The following is a 12,965-nucleotide window of genomic DNA, read 5'->3' on the forward strand; positions in this document are numbered from 1 at the left end:
ATATGTTATTCTTTTAAACATTCGTATTTTAATGTTTTTTTAAAAAGCCTTTTACATTTACCCAGATATTTATCATTTCATTACTTCTTGAAAATTAGACTTCTCATTTGGTGTAATATCCCTCCAGCCTGCAGAATTTTTTCTTAGTTTTCTATCTTAGAATTCTGGATTAACTTTCTTATTTTTCTTTCAACACTTTAAAGGATACTGTACTACTGAATTTGGCATAGTTTCTAATAAAAATCGACTTTTTTGTATCACTTTTACTCTATAAATAAGGTTTTCTTTCCTCTGGATATTTTTGATATTTGGTTTTCAGCAATTAGCTTTGCCATATATAAGTTTATGGTTTGTATTTACTCTATTTGGGGGTTTCTGAGCTTTTAAAATCTATAAATTATGCCTGTCATTTAATCTAGATTTTTTTCAGCTATTATTTCTTCATAAATTTGCTTCATTCTTTCTTTCCTATCCCTGTGAGCCTCCAATTGCATATATTAAAAAATCTTCTTATGTTATCCCACAGGACCCTTAGGGAATGGCTAGTTTGTAGAGCAGTCAGAACATGCACATTTACCAATTAAGTTTGCAGTTTTATATGGGCGAGTTTCATGACACCCCAAAATAATTACAATAGTAAAGACCACTGATCACAGATCATCATAACAAATATAATAATAATAAAGTTTTAAACATTGTGGGAATTAGCAAAATGTGATACAGAGATACAATGTGAGCAAAAGGTGTTGGAAAAATGGTGTTGATAAATTTGCTCAACACAGGGTTGTCACAAACCTTGAATGTGTAAAAAACAGGGTATCTGTGAAGCACAATCAAGTATGCACTATTGTTTTTTTTTCTGATTGCAGTTCATTAGTATACTATCTTAATATATGACTATACATTAATATTAATTTAGCCCCTTCGAAAAACAATTTAAAGTAGTGCTAAAGAAAAAAAGACAAAATCATGAGTTAACTGAACATGAAAATTTCCTTAGAATAAGACATTCTTAGCATAATAACTTTTCCTTCTGTCATGCAATAATCTCATGTAGGCATTTTTCTCAGTTTGTTTCTGTGAGGTAGAATATATTAAGAGTGAAGACAGAAATTTAAATACATACAAAACTGATGTGATTTAGATATAGAGTACTGTAGAATCTTTAAGACAAATTTAGGTCTCCTTTGAGGTGACAGTAATTCAAATGTTATATCAAAGGGAAATATAATTGTAGGCTTAATAAATACAGTTGCTCCTTGCATACTCATTCTACTTTAGGGAAAGCTTTATTCATATAAAGACTAAGAAGCTGTTCACTTAGTATGATTTGGTTGGTACTGGTATCAATGGAGGCTTCCACCTCGGGATTTTCCTGATCTCTTTCTAAGAAAGAGTCATAGTCTATTTGTCCCCATTCTTCTCATAGACAATTGAGTATCTCTGTTATATCTAAAGATCTTATTAAAAGAAAAATACTGCCTCTTGTCTTTATATATAGAGATTCATGCTTTGTTTTAATCAGGAAACATATCAGTAATTTTTTTTTCTGAAGTCCTGTGTTAGATATATTCTGGATTAGAAAATACAAATTTAAACATTAACAAGATACCATGTAATATAGGGTCTTAAAAATCTTTTCATTTGTTCTTAAAAAATCTTGTGCTGCTATGCATAAATAAAATGAAATTATTCACAGTATGGGGGTTTTACAATGTGAAAAGCAATAAGTGATATTTTATGAAACTATAAACTCACTGAATTAGAGAGTATTTAAGATAATAATAACTCAGCATCTAAAGATGCACTAAAAACACTATCAAATGTATAATAAAGTTCCCAGAAATGGCAAGAGGTAAGAGCTGATGTATCATATTTAAGAATTACAAAAAACAAACATATTTTTTTAAAAACCCCTAAAACTTGGTAAGAATAGTATACTTGCAAGACATAACTATAAATCTGCCTAAGAAAGTCCCAGGGAAGAGTTAGGGATCACCAAAGTGTGAGCTTGCTATGACTTTAGGAAGGTGCATGCATCCTGATACACACACACACACACACACACACACACACACACACCCAAAGAGCCTAAGAAGAGTGTGAATGTGAAACTGGCTTTAACTCCAACAGTAATGATTACATTTAATTGGAGGACACATAAATCAATTTTAGTCATATAACATTGATACTTCATAAATTATTTGGAAGAATTTATAAACTTTTCAAAGAGATCAGAAGAGACAGACCAAATTCTGAGCCTAGTCCTGTGTGGACATGTTATTTGTTTAGGCAAATGGCAACAGTGTAGAACACTGACACATAAACATGAAATGTTTGTAATGAAGTAAACATTCTTAGCTATACTTGTTACATAACTCAAAAATACAAGTATCTACAAATTGAATTATAAAAATGTTTCTACTGCAGGGAAGTTTAAGTTTTTCCCCTGATCTGTTCACAGATTAACAGGAAAAAAGGCATACAAATTTATTTTGTGCAGTCATGTTCAGAGGAGTCACACAATACATAAAAGCTCAAAGAAGTGGCCATATGGCATTTTGATATCATCCTGAGACTACAGAAAGAATAGCTAGACGCTTCACTCAAAATGGTTTATGATGGCAAGACAGGTTATGGGAGCAGGGAAGAGAAGGCTTGACTAGCAAAGGTCGTCTGGTTATATAGATGAAACCTCACAGCCAGCAGAATCTCAGTTAAAGGTATCAGACTCTCAGTTAATCTTTCCTTGATCCAGACATGGGAGGGCTCAGAGAAAGCTTCGCTGCATCAGTGCAGATTTTCTCTGCAGAAGAAAATCTTTCCCACAAAAGACAGCTTTGTAGGGCTACTTGTGTTTGCAGGCCCTCTGCATAGCTTTCTCAAAATACACCAAATAAGTATATTTTGGTGTGAAATATTTTTGTTTCCTTCACTATATGCTAACATATACATTTCAAGATTATCAACAGTAGCTACCATTTACCTCAAAATATTGGTAAAAATCATCAGGGCATCTGAAAGTCCAAGCCAGATGCTTGGGGACAATTTGTATGTGTCTATACTTTTAAAAGTTAACATATTTGAGGCTTCATCATCTGCCTTATTTCTTGCCACCCATTTAAAGAAAAAGAAGAACAAAAACCAGAAGGCCAAGACTTAATACTTTTCATTCTTAATCGGAAATTAAAGAAATTCCAAAGAGCATTGCTTTTCAGCCATTTGCACCCAATTTTTCATTTTTAATACAATTATTTAAGAAGAAAGTAATTTCAAATTGTTCTATTGCACTTTAGAACATTTAGCTTTGCTGTAAAGCTATGTAAAGGGTAAGAACACAGATTCCAGAGCCAGATCTTGTAGACTCAAAATCGGGTTTCTTCCATTTATTTGCAATATGCTATCTCTTGCCTCACTTTATCATCTATTACAGGGTCAACAAACCTTTTATGTAAAAGGCATCAGACGGTTTATGCTTTAGGCTTTACAGGCCACGTGTATTCTCTGTTGCTCCTCCTCCTTTTTAACAACTTTTTTTTTTTATACTTTAAGTTCTAGGGTACATGTGCACAACGTGCAGGTTTGTTACATATGTATACTTATACCATGCTGGTGTGCTGCACCCACAGAGTCTCACTCTGTTGCCCAGGCTGGAGTACAGTAGCATAGTCTTGGCTCACTGCAACCTCTGCCTCTTGGGTTCAAGTGATTCTCATGCCTCAGCCTCCCGAGTAGCTGGGAGCACAGGCGCATGCCACCACACCTGGCTAATTTTTGTATTTTTAGTAGAGACGAGGTTTCCCCATGTTGGCCAGACTGGTCTCGAACTCCTGTCCTCTAGTAATCCGCCTGCTTTGGCCTCCCAAAGGCCGATTACTTGCTGGGATTACAGGCATGAGCCACCATGCCTGGCCTAACAACTCTTTAAAAATGTAAAATAAACATTAAAGGCAGTACAAAAACAGATTAGCAGTTTACTGACACCTGATCTATATATAGAGATGATATTTACCTCACAGAGTTCTCATGACAATTAAATGAATATATGTAAAGTGCTTACGAAGTGTGGGCACACTGTAAAAGCTATAAGATGTTTATCATTACTACTACATTTCTAATCAAAGTTTATTTTCAACGTATCTAGTATTCCTGGATGACTTTTAGCATTACTTGGTGATTTAAAATTTGGAGACGGATTTTATCTGTCTTTCTTGGTTTATTCTAAATTGCCAGAAAAGCAGTTTAACATGGTATGCCAATGAAGCTTCTAAATCTGGTGTTGAAATCAAGTGATTGGAAGAAAGAGCCATAAAAGTTCTGAGGCAGGCGAAGTTGAGCAGGAGCATCCATATGGAGAAAGATGAAAATGTAATAACTAAGTAACCTAAAACATTCAATTAAACACAATAACCATTTCTTAATCACTATAGTATTTCTCTCTAGTCACAGACATACACAAACCTACTGATTTAGGTGACCTTGTAATACCAGTCATTTATTTTTATGAACAAAGGGAATAATCAGAAAGCAGAAAATAAGTACAAACTCAGTTAAGATGCAATAGTATTTTAATGCACCAGAGTTATAAGCAAGATGAATTTGCCTTAAGTATTGCAACTGACTGAATGTTTGTGTTCTCCCAAAATTTCTGTGTTGAAATTCTAACCCCTATGTGATGATATTAGGAGGTGGGGTCTTTGGGAGGAGCCATGTGAAGATGTAATGGGATTCATGCTCTTATCAAACAGACTCCAGAGAGTTCTCTTGCCCTCCTTTTGCCATGTGAGGGTACAAGAAGAAGGTGGCAGTCTGCAACCAAGACGGCTCTCACCAGAACCCAGCCATGCTGGCAATCTGATCTCAGACTTCCAGCTCCAGAGCTGTAAGAAATAAATTTCTGTTGTTTATAAGCCACCCAGTCTATGGTACTTTGTTATAGCAACCTGAAATGACTAAGACAAGTATTATCAAGAGTAACTGCACATGTTTATGAAAATCACAACATGATATAAAAAATTACAAAGAAAAAATATCTTAAACAACCAGGAGACAATTTGTAACTTTTTCGCAGAGAGCTTAGAAATAAAAAACAAACATATAAAACCCAGCCCTTTTGTGACTTACAAAGCACAGGCTGAACAGGGCCATATACAAATATTTAAATGCAAAGCACACAAGAGGATAAGTTTCAAACATTTTACAAGGTGTTATAGTCAAATATAGAGCTTAATGCATTAAACTTTGTAACACAGTGATGTCTAGACATGAAAAACAACTTGCTTCAGCTTTAATAAAATACATTTTAATTGTATAATATGCTAAATACAAATGCAATAATCTCAGCTTATTCACACTTATATGGCATCCTGTGACTACACTGTTGCCCAACTTATTTCTACACAATCTTTACATGAAAATGTGGAGTAGGGATGGATGTTTATAGACTAAAAACTAGATTTTGGAGATCATGAAAACAAAGAAAAAGGGTACTTCTTCTTCTAAATATTTGCATAGGTATGAGCTACTGTAGTTTGTGGAATACCAAATAATTTAATGTTAAAATAGTTTTAAGGACTTTTATCAAAGTCATTTATGTCCAGAGTTTAAAATTTGAGTAGTGTTAATAGCTTTTTAAAAAAAAAACAAAGAGTAGTCTCTAGTCTCTGACCTTCCCTCTACCATCCCTGTCCTGGTTGCTGTCCCAAGAAAGAGGCTTTTCTATCATTTTAGTTGTTATTCTGGTAGATATATCTGTATTTCTAATATCTACCATACTCTTGAATCATTGCTCTTAAACAAACTGCTTGGTACTGAATCCTAGTACCAGACTTACTAGCTCTTTGAACTTTGGCAATTCACATAACATTTTAAGGCCTCAGTTTACTGATTTATCAAATAGAAATAATAACACCTACCACATAGGCTTATTGGGAGGATTAAATGATGAAAATTCTGCATGTGTAATACCTGCTCATAATATAATGATCGTATAGTAGTAACTCTAATTTTATTACTACCTTATGATAAGTGAGCAAGGATTTGAATTCTCAACCAGTTCTTTCTCCATCCTAAAATAGTTGTAGCATATCAGTTTTTAAAAAAATCACATTCATTGTTTCCATCATTATGTCCTTTCTATATCTGCGGCAACTTTAGATTAATGAGATTTTCATTCTGTATCCTCTAAAACAATGTACAAGAGAGATGGTAAACTAGCTAAGATGCTACTCCATTGGAATTTTCTGGATAACTTTCAATTTGCCAAATGCCAAATCACTGGTATTTCTGGACTATGAGAAACTGGAATATAAAACTTTTTTTTTTTTTTTTTTTTTTTTTTTTGAGACGGAGTCTCGCTCTGTCGCCCGGGCTGGAGTGCAGTGGCCGGATCTCAGCTCACTGCAAGCTCCACCTCCCAGGTTTATGCCATTCTCCTGCCTCAGCCTCCCGAGTAGCTGGGACTACAGGCGCCCACCACCTCGCCCGGCTAGTTTTTTGTGTTTTTTTAGTAGAGACGGGGTTTCACCATGTTAGCCAGGATGGTCTCGATCTCCTGACCTCGTGATCCGCCTGTCTCGGCCTCCCAAAGTGCTGGGATTACAGGCTTGAGCCACCGCGCCCGGCCTGGAATATAAAACTTTTACTGTAGCTTTATATGCTTTTGTTAAAATCTCTGTGAAACATATACCACTACTGCAGTTACTATAACATCTTTATTACTTATTTTTGCCTTCTATTTTCATCATTTTCAAACCTAAGGACATTTGAGATGGTATATATTATATATTACAGTTTTTCTTTATATGCAATGTTTATCAGGATCAACAACATTGCTCTATATACTGTTGCTCAGTGATTAAAATGAAGGTTTCTATTTAGAGTTCACAATTATACGTGGTCTCTAATTTGTAAGAAATAATAATTTGTGTGCCTGAGATATGTCTAAAATTATAAAGAACATTTATGTAGCAGTTTATGTTCATGAAAAAGTTAAAAGTCACAATTTATTTTAACCAGTGCTATGGTAAATTGGAGGCATTTAAAAGGGAAAAACAAGATGCCAGTTATGATTACTGAACAATCAAACATTAATTTACTTTATACCTCTTAATCTGAAGTTGCAATATTTTCATTCAGCCAATGAAATAAAATTAGATACTATCCATGAAAAGCTTCTCAAATTATCCCTTAATAAATTTTAAGTTATCTGAAGATAAGGATATGTCTTATTTACCCCATATCATAATTGCCTAGGACTATGCCTGATTAGTTGGTGTAGAGATGTTCAACATACAACGAATAAATAAATTCAGCTTAACTTAGTCTCAGATGGTTTACAAATGCTTGACAGTATGACACCAAATACCATACTAATAGAGCATTATTCTTTTCAGCATAAACAAAGCACACTAGTTGGTACATTACATTTTACATTTTATTGACGGTGACACATAGTAAAAATTGAATATATATTAATTACCCATGGTCCCTTATAAATATTTAAAGTTCTTTTTCACAAGCACAATTCATACTGCAAAGTCATAAACTAAATTTTTAAAAAAGACAATTAAAAAATAAAATATATTGAACATATCATAAATTATGATGGGCTTATAACTTTGACTTTTAGACATTCTACATACAATCAAATGTAGGCCTTCACTAAGAAGTTGATAATTTTAGGGAGCCCTTTTGAGGGAATATTCAGTTTTTAAATAATTAATGGCCAAATTAGCATACCTGAAGTCCCATGTTCTTAAAAAGGTCATTCAGAGTCCATAAATGCAAGCAGAAAATTATATTTTTTGATGCATATACATCTTTTACAAAATGTAAAGTATTCTGTTTGCCTTAGATAGATTCCTTGAATTGAAAATTGCAGAGGTTTCCAGCTATTATCTTTTCATGTCTTCACAGTCTGGATCTGATCTGATAACAAAAAACAAAAATTATTAATCTCTATAGAGCAAAATATATTTTCTAAAGTAATCTAAGTCAAATCTATACAACATGTTGGAAGCTTATGTATACATTTGCTTTTGTTATTATTATTTTTTAGAGATAGGATCTTGCTATGTGGCCCAGGCTGTACTGGAACTTCTGGGCACAAGTGGTCCTCCCACCTGAACCTCTCTAGTAGTTGGGACTACAAGTGTGCACCAGGTCCAGCTACACCTGCTTTTTTAAAAGCACAATTCATCCTACAGTTATTATTTTTATTAAAGTTGTACATTTGCATAGAGTCTACTAGTTCTATGAGATTTCTAAGCAAAACAGCAGTACTTTGCTTCATCTCCATTCCTCCCTTTCAGGGGCAACTACTTATAACTCCCTTTTAGATGAATACTTATAATACCTCTAAATAATATACTTTTATTGTGACTTCTTCAAATATCAGTTCCTTCAATGTAATATGAGACATCAGCTCTCTCACACTCCCATGCTGCTTCTAGGCAACCCTATAATACCCCCATTCTCCTAATACACTAATATAGTCACTGTCAATATGATGACTATGTAAATGCTATTCACAGCTAAGACAGGTGGTATACTTACTTTTCCTTTCCTCTTCTATATTTTATCCCTCTAGAGTTAATAATTGTCTTTCCCACTCCCATCCAACTCATCTATTTAATTGTTGTATGTACCTAACTCTAATTCAATTGCATCACTCGCAGAGTTTAAACCTTTATTACTATGAAGTACCTTACATAGTCCATCAACTTTGCCTTCTTGAATAACTCTTCCTCAGAGTCTTATTTAAAAAACTCTAGAATCTATACTCATTTTCTCTATGCCTACCCCAGTCATTTTGTTACAATATCTTCTTTCATTATCATTCCAGGGTCTCCATTAATATCCTGGGGATTCCTTCCCCTACTCTCTTGTGCTGGTTTTCCTGTGTCATGATCTCTTAATTTTCTCTTCTTGGTTTATTTCCTTTTTTTTTTTTTCCTTGATAATGCTCGTACCAAGATTTTCCTGTTTTTGAAAAATATTATTCTCAGTGGATACCTTAGTAAAACGCATAGAAAGTAAATTCTTGAGATGCTATATAGCTGAAGATGTCTTTATTCTACTGTCAAAATACACTCATACTGCCTGAGTATATAATTCTGTTATTCCCTCCTTGGACTCTTCCAGGCATTTCTCAATTATCTTACAGCTTCTAAGTTGTTGCTGTTGATAAATCTGGTGTTACTCTGTTTTCTTATTCTTTTCTTCCTCAGGAAGCTTTTCATTTTTTTCACAGGAAGCTTGCAGAATCTTCCACTGTTGGAAGCACTGAATTTCAGTAATGATGCCTGCTGGTGTGGGAATATTTTTATCCGCTGTATTGAGCTCTTGAGAAGTCTGTCAACTGAAAACTCATTGATTTAGTTCTAGAAAATACTGTTCGAGGATTTGCTATCCTCCGTTTTTTTCTGTTTTCTCTTTCTGAATTTCCGATTATTTGGATATTGGGCCTCCTGAACATGACCCCTTTCTTTTCTTTCCAATTTTGTATTCTTTGTCTTTCTGCTCTACTTTCCGGGAGTTTGCCTCTATTTTATCATCTTTTCAAAATTAAAATTTTCATTTATACTATTATATTCTTATTTTCCAAGAACTCATTTTTTTGTTCTTTCTTTTCAAGTAGTTTCTTGCCTTTATTCATGGAAGCAATACCTCTTAATCTTTTTGAGGATACTCTTTAACAGTTTTTTGAAATGTTCTCTCTATACAAATTCTACTTACTCGAACCCACTTTTATTGTTTGTGGACATTCCCATATTTTATAATGTTTTCATCCTCAAATGCCTGGTCATCCTTTGCCATCTGCTCTTATGTATAAGGGAACACTAAAAAGTTGATTGGAATTTGCAAACATGTGTGAAGCTTGTCAAATGTGGTCTTCCTTTAGTACGTCTGGCCAAGCCATTTCCTTGGGATCTCCAATATTAATACCTTTAGATCTTTGCTCTTAGGCTGGTCTGATTCCCCAAAGATAACTCTTCCTATATCCTGCTTACTGTCATTGTTTTCTGGGAGAAATAGGAGAAGTAGAAGAGAGTTATAATATTCAGCATGAAAACTTTTCTTCCTCATTTTTCAATTCAGCACCACCAGACAGTTGTGCACCTAGGGTTTTCTAGTCCAGAGACACTGTCTTTGACTCTGCAGAAAATAAACCTTCAATTTTATCTTAAAGGGAAGATGTATAATCATATCTTTTCTTTTTATCCCACGTTCATCCTTATTTTCAATTTCCACCGATTTCTGAGGCTTTGCATCTGCAATGTAAATTAGGCTGCTTTTCAGTTTTCCCCACTGGTAGTTTAAGATTCAGCTTTCTCAAGTCTGTTAAGTAATTCAACGTTCATCAAATATTCAGCTTCCAAAATTTGGATGCCATTTTCACTACTTCCTTTCTTTTTGTCCATCTATGTTATATCTTTTTTAAAAGTCTCTTTACTGTTAGAGTTGGGGAGGAGATGAAACTAAGTGTACTTGATCAATCCTCTTTCATTGGAATACTCCTGCATAGTTTGTAAGTCTAATATTAACATCTGGGAGCAGTAACTTTTTCCATGCAGACAAAGCAATAAAATGAATACATTTTATTAGTTATTTGGGAAGACTTCTTTTTAAAAGTACCTAATTTGAAAGTTTCAGGGCAAGAAAACTTACAGTTCTGCAATAGTTTCTGTTTATTCTCTGGCAGTTTAAAAAATACTTTCTAGTCTATTCAAGCATTCTGGTCTTTGGGTTGTTCTACATACATAATTATTGAGACAGTTTCCAAAGACAACAGAATCATGCCATTACACGTGCCATTTAATATTTCACCAAAAGGTTTCTAACCTTAAACTTTATTTAAAAATTTTTTTGAGACAGTCTTGCTCTGTCACCCAGGCTGGAGTGCAGCGGCATGATCTTGGCTCACTGCAACCTCCACCCCCAGAGTTTCTGCCTAAGTCTCCCTAGTAGCTGGGACTATAGGCATGCACCACCACACCCGACGAATTTTCTGTATTTTTAGTCGCAATAATGTTTCACTATGTTGGCCAAGCTGGTATCAAACTCCTGTCCTCAAGTGATCTGTCCACCTTGGTCTCCCAAAGTGCCGGGATTACTGGCATGAGCCACTGCTCTCGGTCCCAACCTTAAACTCTAAATAATAAGATTAAATTAGCCCCAAATGAACCGAAGGCCTTCTTTTCTATTATACTAGGAAATTCCAGAATTCTGGAAGCAAAATAAGATATAAGTTTAGAATACCTTTCACAGCTACATTCACATAAATGTCTTTAGCTAACACAAACTAATCTCCTATATTTACTGCTATTTATTTTTTAAAAATAGATTTTTATCTCTTTTCAAATCTAGAGACAGTTGGGAATATGACAATGTAAACTATTTGTTATTACACAGAAAATATAACCAAAGCGGCCAGGCGTGGTGGCTCATGCCTATAATCCCACCACTTTTGGAGGTTGAGGCGGTGGGTGGATCACTTGAGGTCAGGAGTTTGAGACCAGCCTGCCCAACATGGTGAAACCCCATCTCTACTAAAAATACAAAAAATTAGCTGGGCGTGGTGGTGGGCACCTGTAATCCCAGCTACTCGGGAGGCTGAGGGAAGACAATTGCCTGAACCCGAGAGGCGGAGGTTGCAGTAAACCGAAATCGCACCACTGCACTCCAGCCTGGGTGTTAAGCGGGAAACTCCATCAAAAAAAAAACGAAAGAACGAAAGAACTAAAAGAAAGAAAGGAAGGAAGGAAGGAAGGAAGGAAGGAAGGAAGGAAGGAAGGAAGGAAGAAAGAAAATATAACCAAAGCATCTCCTATTTGAAACCAAATGATACACTCTTTTATCCTGTGGTTAGTTTCCTCCTTTTTTAAACAGAGTGTTTAGGTAAAAGGGTAAACAATATTTACAGGGCGCTTTCTTATGCTAGGTATTTAAACAGTATCTAATCTGTACAAAATTTAACACATTTTATTTTTTAATTTTACAGATTAAAAAAATCTTCACAAGGTAAGAGATTTCAGCTAACAGACAGAGAGGCAAATTAATAAGCAGTAGAATAAATTTGCTGGACTCAAAAGCCTAAGCTTTTTTTTTTTTTTTTTTTTTTTTTTTTACTGTCAATGCTTTCTATACAAAATAGAGGTACTACTGCTTACCTTGCAGAAAATTATAAAGGGTACATAAAGTAATATGGAAAAACAAGGACACAAAAGTATTTCCAAAATGTGTCCTCCTTACAAATACTTGGGAGGTAAGACAGATAACGACGGATCAGAAAAGTCAAAGAAACAAAAATTAGGTATCAAGACCAGACTTGGCAATTGGTATTGTGATGTTGGATTGCTACTGACACCTAGTGGCTAACTGCTAATGACAAAATAAAACCAGAAAAGAAGGGATGGAGAACCACACTTTAAAATCTAGAAGACTATCAACCTATTTTCAGTAAACACTGTGCTCTGAATTACATTATCATGAGTGACAGTAGGGTTTCCATCCATGCTGTATCTTCATTGTTAGCAATGGTAAGTACTCTGTAAAATATGAAATGAGGCTGAAAACATACTCCTAGTATCTTCTCTGGAATATTCCTCTGTAGCCTGTTTCTGGTGGAAATCCATCCCATTGCCTTGAACACTTCATTACCGCAGTCTAAGAAACTAAGTTGCTGGGTTCACAGAAAAATCTCGCTAGTTCTTCTGAGAACCACTAGAGGTTCCTGATTAAGTGTCGCTAATTGTAAAATATGACTTGAATGTTCCTTGCAGTTTAATGGTGTTATGATAACTTCATAAACATAAAAGACACAGAAATACAAGAATAGTCTGTCTAGTTAACTAAACCACCATATTTTACCAACAACACATACAGATATTTATGAAATGCACATTTCGTACTTTGAATGAAATTAATACTATGATGTATGAGCAGGCAGGCTACTCTTAGAT

General features: G+C 34.7%; 1 protein-coding gene across 5 annotated transcripts in view; it reads right to left on the bottom strand.

Moving 5' to 3' along the window:
* Positions 1-4,550: 4,550 nt before the first annotated feature.
* Positions 4,551-12,965, bottom strand: part of ARL6 (ADP ribosylation factor like GTPase 6) — a 45,240-nt gene continuing 36,825 nt past the window's right edge. For 4 of the 5 annotated variants that reach the window (XM_033211548.1, XM_033211547.1, XM_033211546.1 and 1 more), the window contains one exon: positions 7,418-7,929. In XM_033211548.1, the coding sequence (XP_033067439.1) occupies positions 7,904-7,929 (26 nt within the window). In that variant the 3' untranslated portion in view covers positions 7,418-7,903. Of the gene's footprint in view, positions 4,881-7,417; positions 7,930-12,965 lie in introns of those variants that run through there. The other variant, XR_004437142.1, reaches the window with a different exon arrangement.

Source organism: Trachypithecus francoisi, unplaced genomic scaffold (assembly GCF_009764315.1).
Source record: "Trachypithecus francoisi isolate TF-2019V2 unplaced genomic scaffold, Tfra_2.0 Lachesis_group0, whole genome shotgun sequence".
Lineage (NCBI taxonomy): Eukaryota > Metazoa > Chordata > Mammalia > Primates > Cercopithecidae > Trachypithecus > Trachypithecus francoisi.